The sequence below is a fragment of the Canis lupus genome, chromosome 21 (genome assembly GCF_011100685.1).
Source record: "Canis lupus familiaris isolate Mischka breed German Shepherd chromosome 21, alternate assembly UU_Cfam_GSD_1.0, whole genome shotgun sequence".
In the NCBI taxonomy this organism is placed as follows: Eukaryota; Metazoa; Chordata; class Mammalia; order Carnivora; family Canidae; genus Canis; species Canis lupus.
Genome location: NC_049242.1, coordinates 24,723,593 through 24,745,807, shown reverse-complemented (window position 1 = coordinate 24,745,807; position 22,215 = coordinate 24,723,593). Strand labels below are relative to the sequence as shown.

Sequence of the window (22,215 nt, the reverse complement as noted above, 5' to 3'; positions counted from 1 at the left end):
GTGCACTTGAAAAGAATATTTATTCTATAGTTATTGGACCCAGTGTTCTATTATGTCAATTGGGTCAAAATTTTGAAGCATGTTATTCAAACTTCCTGTGTCCTTATTGATGTTTTTATTTTGCATATTCTTAAGGTTTTTTTTTAATTTATTCAGAGGCAGAGAGAGAGAGAGAGAGAGGCAGGCAGAGAGGCAGAGACAAGGCAGAGGGAGAAGCAGGCTCCATGCAGGGAGCCCGACGTGGGACTTGATCCTAGGTCTCCAGGATCACACCCCAGGCTGCAGGCGGCGCTAAACCGCTGCGCTGCGCCACCGGAGCTGCCCTTATTTTGCATATTCTATCAGTTACTGAGAGAGTTGTATTAAAACATCCCAGCTAAATGGATTTATCTATTTCTTCTTGAGAAATAGACCCTGCCCTAGAGGTTCTCACAGTCAGGTATGAGGACTATAATACACAATAACTGTGGTTCTGTGTCTAGAATTCTAGCAGAGAGAAACCCAGGGAACGCCCAATATTTTGGTCATACTGAACTCCTGGAAGTTCCCTAAATACAGATTTTGTTTTTCCCTACAAGAATTTTGTCTAAACGATGTGTCACAAACTCAAATGCCACATTTGAAAGGGATAGAGACAATATAAAATGAAAAGAGAACTTTAGATTCCTTAGCTTGTACAATAGTTTAGGAAATGGGCTGAAACAATTACTCAGATGCAAACACGGGCCACCTTTTATGAGAAAGGAAGGATGACTCAGAGGACAGAACCAAGACCCACAGAGAAGTATTCCTAAGTTTGAACTGAATCATGGAGCTGCTTGACTTCAGAATCAATGCATGCCCGGCTTGATTTCAGAATTGCTATGGACCAGTGACTGCTGTGTATCTGTTTCTTCTCTATTTGAGCAGGAGGGTCCATAGCAGTTAGGGGAGTCTGCTTCTCCCACTCTCTCTGATCCTCCTCCTGCTTGTGCCCTCTCTCTCACATACACTCTTTCTCTCAAATAAGTAAAATCTATTTTTAAAAATATACCTATTTACATCAGAGAGGATTATTGTTATGGCAGTTGAACTTACATCATCACTAATACAAAGCCATCCCTTTGAGTGAGCCATTTCATGAGCATCATCACATATCCCACCCTTCACCTGGCTATCTCCCACTCATCCTCGAGGACTTACCTCAGATATTTCCATCTCTAAGAAGCATCTTGTTCACAGGGACAGAGAGACCCTGTGTTTTCCTCTGTAGAAACTGATCACTCTGAACAGAGACTGGCTATGTCCATGTGTGCCTTCTGTGGCAGATGATGAACTCCTTAAAGGCAGAACCCTACACACCGAGCCAGGCATGGGACAAGTAGGGAGAGTGAGTGAGTGTTTTATGAATGATTTAATGAGTTTGGATGCAGCCTCTTACCCCTTGGTGAATTTTGAGGGCCTCTGTGAAATGTAACTCCTGTCCCCTTAAAGAGACCTTAAAGGAAGACTCAAAGGACCCCGGAGAACTCTTTTGTTAGGCCCACAACCAACTCAGAAGACAGACACCTTTTAAGGAGACTTTCAGGAAAGTTTTAGGGATTCATGGTTTTATTGTTTATAGGTGTCAAGCAACAGAAACATGACAAAAATTTCTGGCTGATTTAAAGAATGTGGGAGGCGCACCTGAGTAGCTCAGTCCATTAAACATTCAACTCTTGGTCTCAGTTCAGGTCTTGATCTCACAGCTGTGACTTCACGCCCAACATTGGGCTCCAGGTGGGCATGGAGCCAACTTAAACAAACAAACAAAAGAAATGGGAATAAGCCCATGAAAAGATGCTCAATACCATTAGTTGTTAGGGAAATGCAAATCAAAACCACAATGAAATACTTCAAACTCACTGGAATGACTAGTAATCTAAAAGACAGAAAATTTTGCCAAAAGTGTTGGCAAAGATGTAGAGAAATTAGAAACCCCATACATTACTGGTAGGAATGTAAAATGGTGTAGCTGCTTTGGAAAACAGATTGGCGGATCCTCATAATTAAACATAAAGGTGCCATATGACCCAGAAATTACACTCCTAGGTATATATCCAAGAGTAAAATATATATCCACACAAGAATATGTATAAGAATGTTCACAGCAACACTATTCATAATAGTCAGAGAATGGAAACAATCCAAATGTCCATCAATGAATGAGCAAAAAAAATTACAGTATATCCATAAATGGAATGTTATTTCAAATAAAAAGTAATGGAGTACTAATACAACACATTAAAACATGGATGAGGGGATCCCTGGGTGGCGCGGCGGTTTGGCGCCTGCCTTTGGCCCAGGGCGCGATCCTGGAGACCCGGGATCGAATCCCACATCGGGCTCCCGGTGCATGGAGCCTGCTTCTCCCTCTGCCTGTGTCTCTGCGCCTCTCTCTCTCTCTCTGTGACTATCATAAATAAATAAAAAATTAAAAAAAAAAAAAAAAAAAACATGGATGAGCCTTGAGAACATCATGTTATGTGAAAGAAAGTAGCCACAAAAGACTACATATTATATGATCACATTTATATGAAATGTCCAGAATAGGTAAATCCACAAATACAGATAGTAGCTTAGTGGTTGCCTAGAGATGAGAGACTGTTGTGGGCTGAATTATGTCCCCTTAAAAGATATGATAAGTCCTAACCCTTGGTACCTGTGAAGTGATCTTATTTGGAAAGGGGGTCCTTGCAAATATAATTAAGATGTAAACTAAGACAAGGTCATATCAGAGTGGGGTGTGTTCTTAATCTAATATGACTGATGTCTTCGTGAGAAGACAACAGACACACAGAAAGACTCACGAAGAGAAAAGAATGCCCTGTGAAACCATGAGACACAGAGGAGAATGTCACACGGCAACAGAGGCAGCAATTTGCAGATGTGCCTGCAAGCCAAGGAGCACCAAGGAATGCTGACAGCATGAGAGGCTAAGAGAAAGGCATGGAACAGATTCTTCCCTAGAGCCTGCAGAGAAAGCGTGGTCCTACCAGCACCTTGTTTTAGACTCCTAACCTCCAGAACTATGAGAGAATACATTTCTGTTGCTTAAGGACACCCAGATACTCTATTATGGTAGCCCTAGCAAAGTAATATAGTGCCTAGGAGGAAATGACTGACTGCCAATGTGTATGGCCTTTCTTATTGGTGTAATGAAAATGTTCTAAAATTGATTGTGGCAATAGTTGCACAATCCTGTGAATATACTCAAATCACTGAATTTTTTATTGAGATGTATCTGTTATATTTAAAAAACAAAAAGTACTATTGGGGAGCTCACAGAATCAAGAGGCCTAGAGAACCCAGTATAGAGCCAGAAATATCACCCCAAATCATATAAAACTAGTCAGGGAAGAACCCCACAGTTGCTTTCTCAAGCACTAGCCACTACAGACTTAAAAATTATTATTAAATGAAGCATATCCTCTTTTTTATATCGAGGTGATATATAATTTACATACAATAAATTGCACCCATTTGAAGTATATAGTTTGATGAGTTTTGACTAATGTATAAATCCCATATGACCACTGTCACAATCAAAATATATTTTCATCATCCGAAAAAGTTTCTTTGTGCCCCTTTAGAGGGAGTTCCCTGTAGAGGGAATCTCCATGTCCAGCCCCAGGCAACTACTGATCTGTATCCTGTCCACTTCCTAAGCCTGGCTCTCCCTCCAACCTTCCCATCAATTCTATGAACCACCCAACACCCTTCCAATAAATCCCTTTCCCTTAAGGGAGCCAGCATTGGTGTTTGTGTTCACAACCAAACATCCTGACTGATAAAATAGGGAGAAAACAAAGTAAAGAGAAACATGACTCAGAAAATATACCCATTCAGAATCCATTTATAGAAAATTCACAACCAGACAGCCCCGGTGGCGCAGCGGTTTAGCACCGCCTGCAGCCCGGGGTGTGATCCTGGAGACCCAGGATCGAGTCCCACCTCTGGCTTCCTGCATGGAGCCTGCTTCTCCCTCTGCCTGTGTCTCTGCCTCTCTCTCGCTCTCTCTGAATGAATAAATAAATCTTAAGAAAAAAAAAAAAGAAAAGAAAATTCACAACCAGAGGAAAACAACTAATATATTCTGCAGAGATACATCTCTTTCTGGCAAAACCATAAAGAAAACCAAAGGCATTTTTATGGGAGTCTGGATTGTGGTCAGCAAACGTTTGGGTACCTCTCTCTGCTGGGAAAGAGTGTACTTCCCTGCCCTGCTGAGATTGGGCTTGGCCTCGTGATTTGCTTTGGCCAGTGGAATGTCAGTAAACATGACTTGAGCAGTGCCTTCAATGGGCTTTTGCTGCTGGTTTTTTTTTTTTTTAAGATTGATTGATTGATTGATTGATGATAGACATTGAGAGAGAGAGAGAGAGAGGCAGAGACACAGGAGGAGGGAGAAGCAGGCTCCATGCCGGGAGCCTGACGTGGGACTCGATCCCGGGACTCCAGGATTGCACCCTGGGCCAAAAGCAGGCTCCAAACCGCCGAGCTACCCAGGGATCTCCTTTTGCTGCTGTTTGACATGGTTCTCCCACTTCAGTGAAGGGCCAGGAGGAGAATATGCGCCAGGTAGACTCTGATCCTTGTAGGATGATAGACATATGGAGCAGACCTGGCTCCAGCCTGCAGTCTGGAGCCAAATGCAGACAATCCGCAACTTGAAGTAGAGCCACCTCACCAAGCCCAATCTAGATTAGTGCAACCTGCAGACCATGAATATGAGATGAAGCTTGTTGAATTTTGAGACAATACATGGCATTTTTGTGGCAACAAATGATGAACACAGTGGGCAACAGCCAATTCAGGAAGGGAAAGGAGGGTACATGATCAGGGCTTCGAAGTATTCAGGCTGAGTGGTGGGTTCACAAGCACTTGTAACATCATTGCACTACACACATCCTTTTTACATACTCTGTTACTTATGATTTTTTTTTTCCCCACAGCTTTAAAAAAAGCAAGGGAGGAGTTTGGGACCAAGACCTACAACAAGTGTTTTTCTGTACTGAATAGAAGGTGGTTTGGGTGTGGGGAAACAGAGATAAAGGGCTGGTGCAGAGGAGGATGAAGGGGGTTGAGTGGAGCAGAGTGCAGAGAGAGAGAAAAGCAGGTCAAAATGATAAGACAGCGCTTGGTTCCAGGTGGATCTACTTCATCCTTCTCTGGATTTCCCAAATTTCCTACAGAGGACATATATGACTTCTATAATCAGAAAAAAGAACAAAAATGTAATGGCAGACACAAGGGTTCACTTCCTAGCAGGCATTCCCTCTTCCCTGTTGATAGGATGACCCATGGTCCACACCAGCCATGGTAACAGTCCCTGTTCCCTGTGGCTGGGTCAGTGGAGCCTGTGTGCCTCAGTTCTGACCAGTGAAATGAAAGGGGATGCCTCCTGGTGGTGGTGGTGGTGGGGTTTAAGAAAGATTTTCCTCTGTGATTAAAAAAGATAAAAGAGGAGAGATAAGGAGGGAAGATTTTGGATATTGTTGCATGATAGCATGATACTTGGATCTACAACAGCAGCTACCTTGCAACCATGAGGGAAGATGTTGCCAAGAAGGGTGGCTGAGGGGAAAGATTGCAAGGTCCTAGGGGACAAACTAAGCCACTGAGTCAATCCAGAGACTGTTTTGCTGGCTTCTTGTTAATCGACATTATGAAATTTCTTAAGCTTAAGTCACTTTTGTTTTGTTTTAAAGTTTATTTATTTGTGGGGCACCTGGGTGGCACAGTTGGTGGAGCCTCTGACTCTTGGTTTTGGCTCAGGTCGTGATCTCTGGGTCTTGGGATCCAGCCTCACATGGGGCTCCCTGCTAAGCACGGGGTGTGCTTGAGATTCTCTCCCTCTCCCTCTGCCCCTCCTGCTCATGCTCTCTCCCTGTCTCTCCCAGATAAATAAATAAATCCTTAAAATAAATAAAGTTGTTGTTGTTGTTGTTGTTTTAGTGATCTCTACATGTACTGTGGGGCTCAAACCCATGATCCTGAGATCAAGAGTCACACACTATTCAGACTGAGCCAGCCAGGCACACCTTAAGTCATTTTTGATTAGGAAGCCTCAATTACAGCCCCAAACATCCTACCTGACACTGAATATTTTTTTCAAGTGTAAGGAGAGATATATGTGATGACCTTAGAGGCTCATTCATTTCCCCAGATAGCTAGCTCAATATGTCTGCATTAGCCCAATGATATCAGCCACTGGGTTCTAGGGGCTCCCCCTTACTAACTAAGCTACTTGCTGGATACGGTACTTCCAATGTGGCATAGTCACCTAGCTGTTTCCTTCTCATACCCACTCTATTTTTTTTTTAAGATTTTATTTATTTATTCATGGCAGAGAGAGAGAGAGAGGCAAAGGGAGAAGCAGACTCCATGCAGGGAACCTGACGTGGAATTTGATCCCTGGTCTCCAGGATCACACCCCAGGCTGAAGGCAGTGCTAAACCGCTGAGCCACAGGGCCTGCCCTCATACCCACTCTATTAAAAGTTCCTTTCTCTTCTTAAAAAAAAAAAAAAAAAAAAAAAAGTCATTTATATCAAAATACTTTCCTCCTCCATTTCAACATTACTACAGCAGGCCCCTTCCACTGGGACTCTGGTGACAGTGCAGTGGGAAATGAGTTCCAGGGGCTGCTTGTGCCCTATTCTCTGCCTATATGGTTCCCCACTCATACCCTATTTGATATCTGCACTGCTGAGTAGGGCTAGTGGTGTGTGTCCCATATGTGACAAAATATTACCAAGGGGGAAACCAAAAGATAGGGACGGTAAAGTAGACAAACTAGAATTGACCAATGGCAATATTTACAGATTGCAACTGGTTCTGTCCTGCGGACCAGCCTCAGGGGTGAGAGGCAGGAGGCTAGGCCTGCAGCCCAGCTTCAAGGTCTACCTGTGGAGACCTCCTCGGTGGGTCCACCCCTTATGGCCCTCCTCTACCAGTTCTCTGGAGAAATCACCAGTTCCTCCCACTTCCCCCAGAGTGAACTTTTATTTTTTATTACTTAAAAAAAAAAAAAAAAAAAAGATTTGGGGCAGCCCGGGTGGCTCAGCGGTTTAGCACTGTCTTGGGCCCAGGGCGTGATCCTGGGGGCCGGGGATTGAGTCCCGCATAGGGCTCCCTGCATGGAGCCTGCTTCTCCCTCTGCCTGTGTCTCTGCCTCTCTCTCTCTCTCTCTCATGAGTAAATAAAATCTTAAAAAATAATAGTAATAAAAATAAAAGATTTCATTTATTTATTTGAGAGAGAGTGAGAGAGCACAAGCAGGGGAGTGGCAGAGGGAGAGGGAGAAAGAGGCACCCCGCTGAGCAGGGAGCCAGATGTGGGCCTCAATCCCAGACCCTTGAACCATGACCTGAGCAGAAGGCAGACAACCATCTGAGCCACCCAGGTGCCCCAAGAGTGAACTTTTAAAAACAGAAGTCCTGGGATCCCTGGGTGGCGCAGCGGTTTGGCGCCTGCCTTTGGCCCAGGGCGCGATCCTGGAGACCCGGGATCGAATCCCACGTCGGGCTCCCGGTGCATGGAGCCTGCTTCTCCCTCTGCCTATGTCTCTGCCTCTCTGTGTGACTATCATGAATAAATAAATAAAATCTTTAAAAAAATAATAATAAAAATAAAAACAGAAGTCCTGTCTTCGGCCTCTGCCTTGCTCACGGGGGGGTGAGGGGGTGAGGGGGTAGGGGGGTGTTACCCTAGAAGTCCGAGGTCTCTGCGGCACGCCCCGGTTCTTCCTGAAGCTTCCCACACGCCTCACCTGCTCCCACAGGACCTGCAGGAGGCAGAAGCTCCAGAGAAGCAGGGCTTCAGGGCTTCGGCCACGTAGGCACGCCCAGGGCCCTCCCGCATCCTGTGCTCTGAGGATGCCAAGGCCACGATCTCTAACAACCGGGTTGTTCTTCGGTTGTTCAGCTGCTCCTCACTCCCCATTCTAACCATCTCCTCCCCGTGAAGGACACGCCGCTGGTGAAATCAGCTCCCAACCCCCAAGGCTAACTCTATAGGTGCTACCGCAATCGGGAGACGGTCAGGCCACCGGGGCTACGAGAGTTGCTCTAAAATGCCGGCCCAGAACGGAGCCCAGTTTGTCCGGTTCTGCACCTCGGCTTCACGTTGGGAAAGTTCTTGCACTGACCTGGGTGCCTAGCTTGGGTGCAGTAGCCAAGTATGGCCACAAGGGGGAAGGAACGCGTCTTCCCAGCTACCAGGGTTTGGTTTTAAACTGGAACTGCTCAGAGCTTTTCACACTGCTAACGCAGAAGGGCCAGATAGAGATCTGCAGGTGCTCTTATGAAGGCAGGTAACTCAATGTGCCTTTTTTTTTTTTTTTTAAGATTTTATTTATTTACTCACGAGAGACTCACAGAGAGAAGGGCAGAGACACAGGCAGAGGAACAAGCAGGCTCCATGCAGGGAACGCAATGTGGGACTCCATCTGGGTCTCCAGGATCACACCCTGGGCTCAAGGCGGTGCTAAACCACTGAGCCACCCAGGGATCCCTCAATGTGCCTTTAAAATGACATTCTTTTTTAAAGATTTTATTTATTTATTCATGAGAGAGACAGAGAGATAGAGACACAGGCAGAGGGAAAAGCAGACTCCATGCAGGGAGCCCAATGTGGGGCTCGATCCCTGGTCTCCAGGATCATGCCTTGAACCAAAGGCAGACGCTTAACCGCTGAGCCACCCAGGGGGCCCTAAAATGACATCCTTTATATACTTACTCAAATATATTTAGTGGGGAGGAAAGGAAACTCTTTTTCTAAATAAAAAACAATAAAATGTTTGTGTAAATATATTTATAAATATAAATAAATATATTTACTTTATATATATGTGTATATACACACACTCCCTGTGGGTAGCAGCTAGGAGGAACATGAAGGAGACTGGTGGTGTTTCTTGATCTGGGTGCCAGTTACACAGGTATGTATGCTCTGTGAAACTTCATCAAGCTGTACTCTTGTATATATTTCCGTAAGTATGCAATGCCTCAAAAAAAGTTTATTTAAAAAAATCAGTGGTGGGGCACAAGAGTGGCTCAGTCGGTTAACCATCCAACTCAAGCTTTCAGCTCAGGTCATGACCTCATGGGTGCTGAGATCAAGCCCCAGTCACTTCTGCACTCAATGGTGAGTGGACTTGGGATTCTCTCCCTCTCCCTCTGCCCCTCCCCCCCACTTGCATGCACACTCTCCTTATCGCTCCCTAAAATAAATAAATAAATAAATAAATAAATAAATAAATAAATAAATCTTTAAAAAAAAATCCATGTAGTGATGAGTCAATTAAAAACTATACTCTTCAGGGCGTGTGGGTGGCTCAGCAGTTGAGTGCCTGCCTTCAGCCCAGGGCATGATCCCAGAATCCTGGGATCAAACTCCTGCATCAGGCTTCCTGCATGGAGCCTGCTTCTCTCTGCCTATGTCTCTGCCTCTTTCTCTCTTTCTCTCATGAATAAATAAATTAAATCTTTTAAAAATTAAAATTAAAAAAATAAAAACTATACTCTTCGGGTCACCTGGGTGGCTCATTTAGTTGTGAATCTGCCCTCATCTCAGGTCATGATCCCAGGGTCCTGAGATCAAGCCCCGCATCAGGTTCCTTGCCCTACAGGGAATCTGCTTCTCCCTCCTCCTCTGCCTCTTCCCCAGCTTGTGGGCACACTCTCTCGCTCATTCTCTCTCTCAAGTAAATAAATAAAATATTTTAAAATAAAAACTATACTCTTCATGTTCAAAATAAGAGACTTGGGATCCCTGGGTGGCACAGCGGTTTGGCGCCTGCCTTTGGCCCAGGGCGGGATCCTGGAGACCCGGGATCGAATCCCACGTCGGGCTCCCGGTGCATGGAGCCTGCTTCTCCCTCTGCCTGTGTCTCTGCCTCTCTCTCTCTCTCTGTGACTATCATAAAATAAATAAATAAAAATTAAAAACAAAAAACAAAAAAAAAAATAAGAGACTTATTCATTAAATGCAACAAACTTTTTTTTTTTTAAGATTTTATTATTTATTCATGAGAGACACACAGAGAGAGGCAGAGACACAGGCAGAGGGAGAAGCAGTCTCCACACAGGGAGCCTGATGTGGGACTCGATCCCAGAACTCCAGGATCATGCCCTGGGGTGAAGGCAGGTGCTAAACCACTGAGCCACCCAGGGATCCCTGCAACAAACATTTTTGAAAATTAATAGGTAAAATATTCACAAGTTTCAAAATTCAGATGATACAAAAGGGTAAATGAAAATCCCCCCTATTCCTGTTCTTCAGCTACTCAAGTTCCCTCCTGTAACAGTTATCTATTACTGTACAATAAATTAGCCCAAAACTCAATGGCTTATGGCAACAATCACCATATTTGTCCACCACTCTGTGGGTCAGTAATTTGGGCTGGACCCAGCTGGGTGGTGCTTCTGCTGGTCTTGCGTGTGAATAATGCTGCTTCATTCCTTTGGCTGATGAGCTACAAGGTCTAAGCTGGCCTCATTCATGTGTATAGCTGTTCAGGCTGGCTGGCTGGGGGCTTCTCTTTTCCTGTGATCTCTCATCCTTAAGGAGGCTTCTCTGCATGGTGGTAAGCATGGAAGGAAGCAACAAGACCCCCTAGGTCCAGAGTTCTGACATCACTTCAGTTGCATTTTATTGGTTAAAGCAAGTTACCTGGCCAGATAGATTTGAGAGTGGGGAAAAACAGACTCCACATCTTTTTTTTTCTTTAAGATTTTTTTTATTTATTCATGAGAGACACAGAGAGTAGAGAGAGAAACACAGGCAGAGGGAGAAGCAGGATCCATGCAGGGAGCCTGATGTGAGACTCAATCCTGGATCTCCAGGATCACGCCCTGGGCTGAAGGTGGCGCTAAACCGCTGAGCCACCCGGGCTGCCCCAGACTCCACATCTTGATGGGAGGAGGAGCAAAGTCACATTGCAAAAGGCCAGGCACACAAGAATTGGGAGGGATTTGTGATCATCTTTTTGCAATCTACCACATCTTCCATGGAAATTCTTATGTAGCCCTCTAGAAATATTTTGTACATATTTAAACAAATGCATATACATATATGTATATACATATATGTGTGTCTATATATATATATAAGGCTAAACACCCTCTCTCTCTATATATAGACACACACACATATATGTATATGTGAGTGTGTGTGTGTGTGTGTGTGTGTAAGTAGGCTCCAATTCAGGGTTTGAACTCATGATCCTGAGACTAAGACCTGAGCTGAAACCATTAACTGATTGAGCCACCCAGGTGCCCCAATATATATGTTTTTAATATTTATATAAAATTCATATATATGGAAATGTATATATAAATTCATATATAAGCAAATGCCTCTACTTCAAGTTAGAAACCAAAGAGCCTTTCCTAAATTCTCCTTTCCCTCAAGATCTACACACAGCCCATCAACAAACTAATAAAAACTCCAAAATGAACAACAAAAAAACAACTCCAAAATGCATGCAAGATCCATTTACTTCTCACTATCTCTTTCCTGTGCTTGTGAAGGCACCATTGACTGTTGCTAGTGTGATACTCATGCTGATTCAGATCCTTACACAGGCCACAGAGAACTCTTAGGGGGTCAGGCCCTCCTGTTGGTGTCACTCTGAACCTGATGGGCACACTGAGTTCTTTGCATTCCCTTCTCATGTTCAGCTACTGTTCTCAAAACACAGAAAAAAAAAAAAATATATATATATATATATATGAGAGAAAGGGATCCCTGGGTGGCGCAGCGGTTTGGCGCCTGCCTTTGGCCCAGGGCGCGATCCTGGAGACCCGGGATCGAATCCCACATCGGGCTCCCGGTGCATGGAGCCTGCTTCTCCCTCTGCCTGTGTCTCTGCACCTCTCTCTCTCTGTGACTATCATAAAAAAAAAAAAAAAAAAGTTTATATATGAGAGAAAGAGAGCACACATGCAAATGGGGAGGGAGGGGCGGAGGGAGAGAAAGAAAGAATCTTAAGCAGGCTTCACAGTTAGTGTGGAACCCAATATAAGGCTCAATCCCATGACCCTGAGATCATGACCTGAGCTGAAATCAAGAGTAAGATGCTTAACCTATTGAGCCACCCAGTTGCCCTGTCAAAGCACATAAGTATTTTCTATATGGGGAGATGGAGAAAAGAGCTCTAACTCCAGCCATGAACTGTGGCAGAAGTGACCCATATTCTGGTATACCTCATGTGAGGGAATTGGAACCTTGGTGTCTTTTTCTGCAGGCAGAGTTCAGTTAGTGCCACTTTCACCAACCAAGAATGTTGTAATGATGTGACTTCGGTGCTTCTGGGAGGTTCTTTGGCTGGAATGCAAATTTTTCCGCTTCCTCCCCTGGGACCAGATCAAGGGGTGTGAAAAGAGGATTTTTTTTCAAGACACCAGAGTCCAATGTCACTCTTTGCCTAGAACACTGGTATCTATTTACCCTGCATTTACCAAAACAAAGGAGCCATTCAAGTGACTTCTTCCTGAATAAAGTTCTACTCCTAGGAGTCTTGCTGTCTCAACTTAAATGTATTGGCTATTGTTCTTAGCAGCCCGCCTTCTCCTCCTACCCCTTCTTTTTGGAAACAGAACCTGCCCTAGATGGACACATGACATAAAGCTGGACCAATCAGAATCCTCTGGGATTTTTTTCCTCCTGGAGCTGGCAGGTAGGAGAGAATACAATAGGCACACAGAGCCTGGACAAAAAGCAAGAACACACTTTTCACTTAAGCTATGGTCAGTTGTCTGCATGTACAACCAGAAACTAGGGATCCCTGGGTGGCTCAGCGGTTTAGCGCCTGCCTTTGGCCCAGAGCGTGATCCTGGAGTCCTGGGATCGAGTCCCACATCGGGCTCCCTGCATGGAGCCTGCTTCTCCCTCCTCCTGTGTCTCTGCCTCTCTCTCTCTCCCTCTTTCTCTCTCTCTCTCTCTATGTCTATCATAAATAAATAAGTCTTAAAAAAAAAAAAAAAACAACCAGAAACTGCCTAATACAAGCTGTGTCTACAAGTTCCTCCTGGTCAGGTACACTTATCTGTAAAGGGTTGGGATTTATGCCTTTCTTTATGACAAGAAGACAAGTGTGTTAGAGTTCATATCTAAACTATCCACACCCTACTGCTAAAGCATAAAACTAAAATGTAATCTCAAAAATACTTGCTGTTGTCATCAGGCTTTCTTCCCACTTGGAAGTGGGATGGGTTGCTGAGGCAGGATGTGTGTGTAAAAGGGCCATGGGACAATAGATTGCAAGCCGCTGCATTGCACAGTCAGGTCTCAGGGATAAGATTATCCCTGATGGCACCAGGACCATAAGTCCTAACCTCTGCATCCTATCTAATCAGTGTATTGGAAGTGTCAGTGGCAGGCCCAGATACAGACATAACCCGGAACAATCCAACAAGACTGACCGAGGAAGCTGGTACAGCCGGGATACACATCACTGAGATCAGCAAAAGGAGCAGATGTGGGAACCTCTAGAGTCCTTCAAGAAGGCCTCACTAAGGGCAGCCCCAGTGGCTTAGTGGCTTAGTGCCACCTTAAGCCCAGGGCGTGATGCTGGAGACCTGGGATAGAGTCCTGCGTCAGGCTCCCTGCATGGAGCCTGCTTCTCCCTCTGCCTCTCTCTCTTTCTCTCTCTCTAATAAATAAATAAAATCTTAAAAAAAAAAAAAAAGGGCCTTGCTGAGAAGACAGAGCTGTGAATGATGAGTCTGAGTGAGTATGGGTCCTACCAGGCCTTCTGGACTATCAACTGCCTCTTCTTTCCTTCACAACTTCATCTTCAGCACTAATGTAATACCTGATACAAAGAAGCATATGTTAAAACTTGGTTAAGCTAATAATAAGTAAATCAGTAGTCCTCACTTAATTCCTAGATTGGCCACATTTCTGAGAAGCCACATACAAGCCCCGGGCTGAACATGAGAGAGCATACCCTTTTTGCAAAATCAGTCATCCAAGTCCACCTCTGCTGGTGCAGGTTCAACGGCCCAAGGAGTGTTGTGAGGGTTGAGCAATCAGAGGCTCCTACAAGCAGGGTTTAAGTTTTCCTTGAGACTACAATTCCTTAAAAATTTAGTAAATCTTTGGTCTATTTGGTTCTAGTCAGTTCCAGTGTAAGTAACCACAGCCAAAGACCTTATCTAGACATGGTTTTCAAGCCTGAAAACTCTGATCTTTTCATTATTGGCCATTCCCCCAACTGGATGATGGTTCTCTTCAGACCCTGAAACAACACACTTGGGTGGGAAAGCATTATCCTTCCTTGCCAACAGGTCCACTGCTGTTCTGAAGAGGGCACTTATCTTTACTCCTATGGCTGGCACTTTGCAGTTAACACTTTTAAGTGCTTCAGTGCAGAAAAAATTGGCCTTCTAAACTCTACAAGACTCAAAATTAAAGGATTCTTGGTCAATCCAGATTATAGGTAATAGCAAAGTGTTCCTCCCTTAGTAAATCTTAGTAAATCTATACAGAGCAGCCAGCTCTAGTTTGAGTTTCTGCATTTCTTTCTCTCTGGTAAGATTTTGCTAAAAGTATCAAGAAGGAGCCAGAAAATATCAATATACTAAATTTCCCTACCTTTCTCCATTACTACACTACATTGCTACCTCAAGTAGTCTTTCAAGGTGAGATAGCTAGTGTCTGAAGCTTACCCCCAATGAACCACCTCTTCTAGTATTTGCAACTATGTAGTACCCTCCCTTTAAATCTGGGCTGTTCCTGTGACTAACTTTAAAACCTTAAGAAGATCTGGCAGCTTTCACTTTTGCCTAATTGGGATCCAGCTACCATGTAAAGAAACCTAAGCTAAGTCCCATGGAGAGAGAGGTCACAGCCCTTCTAGCCATCCCACCCACACATGCGAGTGAAGTCATCTTGGATATTCCAGCACGAGCCTCCATCCAACTCATCAAAGACCCCTGTGAGACCAGCAGAAGAACCACACAGTCAACCCACAAAATCATGATAGGTAGTAAAATGTTTGTTGTTTTAACCCATTAGGTTCGAGGATGTTTTGCTATCCAGTAAAAGGCAACTAACACTTTTTTCATATTTTTTGATCAAATGTTTTACTACTGTATAACGAGAGTCATAAACTTTCCAGTCTGCAATGCCTGTGTCCTTGGCATCTGCAACGCAATGCACTCATTAATTAAGCACCTCAGTTTTGGCACTTGCAGTGCCCTATTTCTAGATAACAAATACAACATTAATTAGAATTAGGCTTACCTGTGGCAGAAAAATTAAAGTAATAGCAGCTTAAACTAAATAAAAATTTCATTCTTTCTCATGTAAATTTAGTCCAGAGATAAGTAATCTACAGTTGACTTGACCCTCCACAGTTTCAGGGACCCAGGGTCTTTTCCTCTTGTTCCACCATCCTCAACACATGGCTTTTCTCTCATGATCCAAGATGGCTGCTCAGGCTTCAGCCATATGGCTGCCCTTCAACCAACAGATCAAAGAGACAAAGAAAGATATATCTCTCCCTTAAAGGACATTTACTTAAGTTGTACAGGACACTTCTGCCTATATCTTATTTGCCAAAATTTACTCACATGTCCACAATAAGCAGGAAGATCTGCTGAAAGGTGATCTTAATTCCAAATGGCTATGTGTCCCAATGTAAATCTAGGGTTCTACTAAGGAAGAGAAGAAGAATGAATAGTGAGGGTAAACTAGCAGTTTCTGCCACATATTGCTCTGATTACACTGCTTTCAAGGCAAAAGACAGGAAAGAGGAGAAGAAGAAAAAGAGGAGGAGGAGGACAACTTAGAGTCAAGGAATACACCATTAACAATTCAGCATAGTTCTAGTAAATGAAAATTCCTGTCAGTTTCATCTCAGGATGAAAGAAAATAAAAGCCTAGAAGCATCTGATGCCCTGATACATCTAACCCCATGATCTAGTCCATCTTCTGCCTTATAGGAAACCAGCTAGGAAAAGAAAAACCTCAATATTCATATCAAGATAAGCCAATCTCTTATATCATGAGAAAGATCCAAAATCCACAAAAAACCAAATCCATTTAAAGAAACCAAATCTATAAAAGTATAAGCAGAAAAAGCAAAAGCAAATTTAGAACTATGGAGGCAACAAAAGAAAGACTCAGGACCTTTATATAGAACTCCACGGTAAGTGTGAAGAGTCTCTGGAAAAATGTTGGTTAAATATGAAAGACCTGATAGCTTACCATGGAGAAGGAAACATGGGTAATAGATTGGAATCAGAAGGTAGAGGCTGTATTTATGACCAGACAAGAGGAGCCAGGAGGATACTGACTGATGTTGAAAAGTAAAGTATGCATTTAAACATCCAAGATGGAGAGAGACATCAATTCTACATCAACACTGCTAAAGAAGGGAACAGAAAAGCCAATATGACAGATCATCTCAAAAGTCTTCAGGCTGAGGAGCACATGGGTGGCTCAATAGTTTAAGTGTGTCTGACTGTTGATCTTGGCTTGGCTCAGATCTCAGGGTCATAGGATTGAGTGTTGGGTCACCACAGAGTCTGCTTGAGATTCTCTCCTTTTCCCTCTGCTCCTCCCCTGCACTCTCTCTCTCTCTAAAATAAATAAATAAATCTTGTAAAACTGTCTTCAGGCTGCACAAACCTCCACTGAAAAAGTGCAGATCAAAATCTTCAGGGGAGAGGAAATGAAGTGACTGAGCTTTGTCAAGAGAAAGGAATTGAGTCTCTTGAGAAATTATCAGTCCAGGAAGATCATTACTTGGAGAAGAGAAGGAAAGTCCTGGGATCCCTGGGTGGCACAGCGGTTTGGCGCCTGCCTTTGGCCCAGGGCACGATCCTGGAGACCCGGGATCGAATCCCACATCGGGCTCCCGGTGCATGGAGCCTGCTTCTCCCTCTGCCTGTGTCTCTGCCTCTCTCTCTCTCTCACTGTGTGCCTATCATAAATAAATAAAAATTAAAAAAAAAAACTTAAAAAAAAAAAGAAGGAAAGTCCTGAAGCAAATGACAAGATGAGCATGCAAACAAAGAGCTGAAGAACTTCAGAGTGCAAATCAAGGACCTTGAAGAAAATCTAGGAAGCATCATTTATCCTTCTCAAAACTGAATTATTTCCCTTGAACTAAAAGGTCAAGATCATTGGAGAAGAGCACAGGAGGCTGAAAGAAACCTTCCTAACTCAAGACGAGAAATTGCAAAGAGGAGACAAAGAACAATGGAAAAAGTAATTTAACTTGAGCTTCTAAATGATGATCTAGACGGAGCAGTTTTCAGGAAGCAATTGTACTGTCCTCCATCTCTGGGCATGGGGTGCTGTTTCTTTTGAGATAGAAGGGTCTCAGTGCCCCTCTTGTCAGACAAATCTGATGTTTCCAATAGATTCAAATGGGAAGTTCAGGACAAGAAGACATCTATTTCCTCTTTGTATTAATGAGAGTTCTCCAGAGAAACACAACCAGTAGGCTAACTATGCATATACATGAGTTATCTCAAGGAATTGGCTTATGTGACTGTGAGGGCTAGAAAGTCTGAAATCTTTAAGGCAGGCCAGCAGGCTGAAAACTCACAGGCAGGGGCTGAAATTATAGTCCACAGACTGACTACATATGCAGTCATCTTCCTTAGGAAAATCTAGGTTTTGCTCTTAAGGCCCTTCAATTAATTGGATGATTATGGAGAATAATCTCCTTTACTCAAAGTCAACTGATTATAGAGATCAACCACATCTACAAAATACCTCAGAGCAACACCTAGATTAGAGTTTGATTGAATAACTGGGTACTATAGCCTAGACAGGTTGACACAAAACTAACTCCCTCTGCTCCACGAAGCCTGAATGAACCCCTGACTGCCCCCTTCTCCCCAGATGGATTTCCACCAAGAAGTTGTGCTCCTTATCCTCCCTCATGGGCTGGATTTTTCTCTGGGCACTCCCACCCAGGAAATGGAAGAATGTCACCTTCTCGGTTCATTGAGCCTCCACATAACCCTTCTACTCAAACTCCTGAAACACAGGAAGGACCTTACACCATTTTACTTAATTTTTCTTCAAAATTATTTTTGAATTATCTACTATTTTTTATTTTAAAAAACTTTTTAGGGATCCCTGGGTGGCGCAGTGGTTTGGCGCCTGCCTTTGGCCCAGGGCGCGATCCTGGAGACCCGGGATCGAATCCCACGTCGGGCTGCCGGTGCATGGAGCCTGCTTCTCCCTCTGCCTATGTCTCTGCCTCTCTCTCTCTCTCTCTGTGACTATCATAAATAAATAAATTAAAAAAAAAAAAAAAAACTTTTTACAACCCCCAAATTTTAAAAATGGACAAAAGATTAGAAACAACATTTCTCCAAAGAAGATGTACAAATGGCTAATAAGCACAGAAAAAGATGCTCAGCATCATTGGCCATTAAAGAAATGCATGTCAAAACCACAAGATAACACATTTCACCTACTTAGGACAGCTATTATCAAAAAGATGGACAATAACAAGGTTGGTGAGGATGTAGAAAATTTGGAACTCTCATAAGCTGTTGATGGGACTGTAAAATGTGCAGCCACTTTAGAAAATAGTTTGACAGTTACCATATGACCCAGCAATATCACACCCAAGAGAAATAAAAACACATATCCCCACAAAAATTCTCATACAAATGTTCCCAGCAGCATTATTCATAACAGCTAAAAGTGGAAACCACTCAAATGTGCATCAACTTATGGATAAATATGGTATATCCATACAATGGAATATTATTTGTCAATGATAGGGAATTAAGTACTGATTCATGCTATAACATTGATTAATCTTGAAAACATCATATTAAGTGAAAGAAGATCATTACAAAAGGCCACATATCTCATGATTCCATTTATAGGAAAAGACCAGAAGAAGCAAATCCATAAAGACCAGGTACATAGCAGTTGTTGCCAGGGGTTGGGAGGGAAAGGGGGTTGAGACTCACCGCTAAAGGGTACAGTCAGTTAAGCAACCAACTCTTGGTTTCAATTAAATTCATGATCTCTGGATTGTGAGATCAAGTCCTGCACTGTCTTGGGCTCACTGCCAAGTCTGCTTGAATTTCTTTCTCCCCTTCTCCCTCTGCCCCTTCTGCTCATGCTCTCTCTGTCTCTCTCTCTCCCTCCCCTCTCAAATAAATAAATAAATATTTAAAAATAAAAGACTGAATTATATGGTATGTAGGTCATAGATTATTATTTAAAAACCTTTTACGGAGTGCCTAGGTGGCTCAGTCAGCTAAGCATTTGCCTTCAGCTCAGGGTCCTGGGATTGAGCCTTGTGTCAGCCTCCCTGTTCAGCGGGGAGCCTGCTTCTCTCTCTGCCCCTCCCTCCTGCTCTGTTCTCTCTCACTCTCTCTCTCTCAAATAAATAAAATCCTAAAAAAAAACAAAAAACAAAACACACACACACACACACAAATTTTACACAACTGATTTTTACTTTTGCTCAAATTGCACCTTAATATAAATTTCAGAATTTTAAACTAGAGGTAGCACTCTATTCTCATTATATTATACTCTCTAGGAAATACAAGTAGCAAATTTTAATTCGATGAGCCAGTCCACTATTCTCTAAACAAAAATTGTATGAGCTGTTTATCCACTAAAGACTTTTAAAATAGCAAAATACTTTTTTTTACCTCTGCCAATGGTTCTATGCATAACTGTTAAAAGAGAAACCTGAAAGTTACTTGTTAGCTTGTTGGTCTTAATATATTTTAGTTGATCAAATAAACAACCTCTCAAAGCCAAGACTTTGGGAGCCAGGATTCCTGCTATGCTTTCAATATCTCTCATCTGTAGACCTACACTCTTTCCAATGGTCTACACAACTCTGGAAATTAAAAAAGACAATCTCAGCAGTAATAGTCATGGATTCAGGCTCTACAAACTCCCAGGAATTATATGCAAAATATATGTGTGTGCATTTTTTCCCCTGGGCAGAGTCTATACCCTTTATCAGCTTCTCAAAAGGGTCATTGGCCAACATTTTAGAGACACATGACAGATGGGGCTGCATTTAGATTCTGCAATGGTATCTGTGGTTTTAGTTTACCATGCACCATTCCCTTTTTTCTTGAGGCAGTACCCTCTCTTTTGGAGGGTGGTGGGGAGTCCTCCTTCTGAATTCCACAGTGCTGCAGGAGAATCTTCCCTTTTCATCTAGTTGCTAAATCCAGAGAATGTAATCTAGGAGCTGTCTGCACTGTCCCCCCCCCCCCCCACACACACACTCCTCTATGCACACCAAACAGCCCTTCACAGAGAGGAGCCAGGAGAAATGGGGAGAGAGGCAGGATCCAGGTCCAGATTTCCAGATTTCCTGAGGCCAGCTACACTATTTCCTTCTTTCCTTCCTTCCTCCCTTCCTTCCCTCCTTCCCTCCCTCCCTCCCTCCCTCCCTCCTCCTTCCTTCCTTTCCCTCCCTTCCTTCCTTCCTTCCTTCCTTCCTTCCTTCCTCTCCTTCCTTCTCTTCCTTCCTCTCCTTACGTTCTTTCTGTCTTCCCTCCCTTCCTCCCTTGCACTATGAAGCGCAAATTTTAGCCAGGAGAAGGCAGAGGTAGGACATTCCAGGGACAGAAAGGCACAGGGTCTGAAACAGAGTGGTTTGGGAGAGCTGGTTCCTGGGGCTGCACCGAGATGGTGAGCTCAGCCGCTAATAGGATTGGCCATGGCGAATCCCCCAGCAAGGCACGCACTGCACGAAGGGGCGAAGAGCCGGGGTGACTCTAAGGTCAGGATTACAGAAACCCAGAAGTGAGAGGGGAGCTTAAAGAGCCAGGCGGTGCAGCCGGGACTGGGTTGACGGCACTGTCCAGCCAGGCGCGGGCCGGGGGGGGGGGGGGGGGGGGGGGAAGCAGGTTTAGCCCCGCCCCGACCGGGGGAGGAGGACTGGCCCTGCCCCGCACTCCGGGAATCCTAGATGTATGAGGCCAAGACCCCCTCCGAATCATGGGTGGTTTGTTAGCCAGTGAACTGAATGAAGGGCAGTGGCAGGGATCGGTCGGGAAGGTTAGGGACTGACTAGAGAGAGAGGACGATTTTTCTGGACTCTGTGTGCCTCCTCTTTGCCTCCCCCTTCCGGCTCCCACTTGGTAGCATCTTCCTGATCCCCTTATCTCTTAAGGCGCTCGAGGTTATGCCCCCCTGCAGGAGCCTTCTGGGAAATGCTGCCCTAGCCGTCCAGGAATCATGAGTCCTGCAGCCCCGGTAAGGAACAGGTCTCTGGGACAGGAAGAAGGGCCCAGAGCAGGGTGGGTGCCCCTCTCAAATAGGGTTTGGGGCCTAGAACCCCTCAAGCCCCAACAGTCCCTGTTCTCCGAATGACATCCTGGGTCTGCTCTTAGGTAGGGGTTTGTGGGTTTGGCCTATTCAAGGAAATGATCCTGGAGAGGCAGACCCAGGTGGTAGATACAGAAATGGCCTCCTTTTTCCAGTTGGGCCTCCTCTAATCATTTTAGACTATGCCCTAGGGAGAACTTTTCAACCCACAAATCAGACCACCTAACTCTTGAAACTCCCACCCCTAAGCTTCGGCCACTATGTCATAATGGCAAACAAGTCTTGAGCCCATCATTCAAAGCTTCATGTTATGTCTTGCAAACCTTGCAGCTTCATCCTCTACCACTCCCCATGCCCTCCTCCCCCCTGTACTCTATTTTCTAAACACACTGAAATACTGGACACTCTTTTGAACTTCCTGATCAGGGCTCATATGATTCTCTTAGCTCTCCCCTGGGAAACTCCTCCTCATCCCTCAAGAACCTTTTTTAGCCTCCTGGGGAGGTCTTCCTGAACTTCTTGAGCAAAGTGAGACCCTTCTCTTCCATCGTTAAATCATCCCCTGTACTCATAATCATACCCCCATACTAAATGTAAATTGTATTTACATTTAGTCTCCCCTACCAGACTGGAAGCTGGGGAAGGAAGGAGGAAAGGCCTTGTGGGATGCATCTTTGTGCCCTCCACTAGTGCATCCAGTACAGTGCCAGGCACAAACTGAGTATTGAGAGAATATGACAGAATTAGGAGGCTGGCTTCTCCTTTTAACCTTACTTTTTCTTAGAGAGTGAGTTAATGATTCTTAGGAAATGTATTTCATAATAAATGAGTGCACAAATGTCTTGGCAAAATAGAATTGCAGATGCAGTCTCTCACCTGTGCTCCAGGTCAGCACAAGGTT

At 44.1% G+C, this 22,215-nt stretch overlaps 1 protein-coding gene and 1 long non-coding RNA gene across 3 annotated transcripts in view; one reads left to right on the top strand and one right to left on the bottom strand.

Annotated features, from left to right (window-relative positions):
• Nucleotides 1-1,572: 1,572 nt before the first annotated feature.
• LOC119864980 overlaps nt 1,573-22,215 on the bottom strand; it is a 22,501-nt gene continuing 1,858 nt past the window's right edge. The window contains exon 2 of the long non-coding RNA XR_005375672.1: nt 1,573-1,774. This is a non-coding gene — a long non-coding RNA (uncharacterized LOC119864980). The remainder of the gene's footprint in view (nt 1,775-22,215) is intronic.
• PLEKHB1 (pleckstrin homology domain containing B1) overlaps nt 21,159-22,215 on the top strand; it is a 16,014-nt gene continuing 14,957 nt past the window's right edge. Inside the window, exon 1 of one of the 2 annotated variants that reach the window (XM_038568698.1) lies at nt 21,159-21,242. In XM_038568698.1, coding sequence (XP_038424626.1) covers nt 21,225-21,242 — 18 coding nt within the window. In that variant the 5' untranslated portion in view covers nt 21,159-21,224. The remainder of the gene's footprint in view (nt 21,243-22,215) is intronic. The other variant, XM_038568700.1, reaches the window with a different exon arrangement.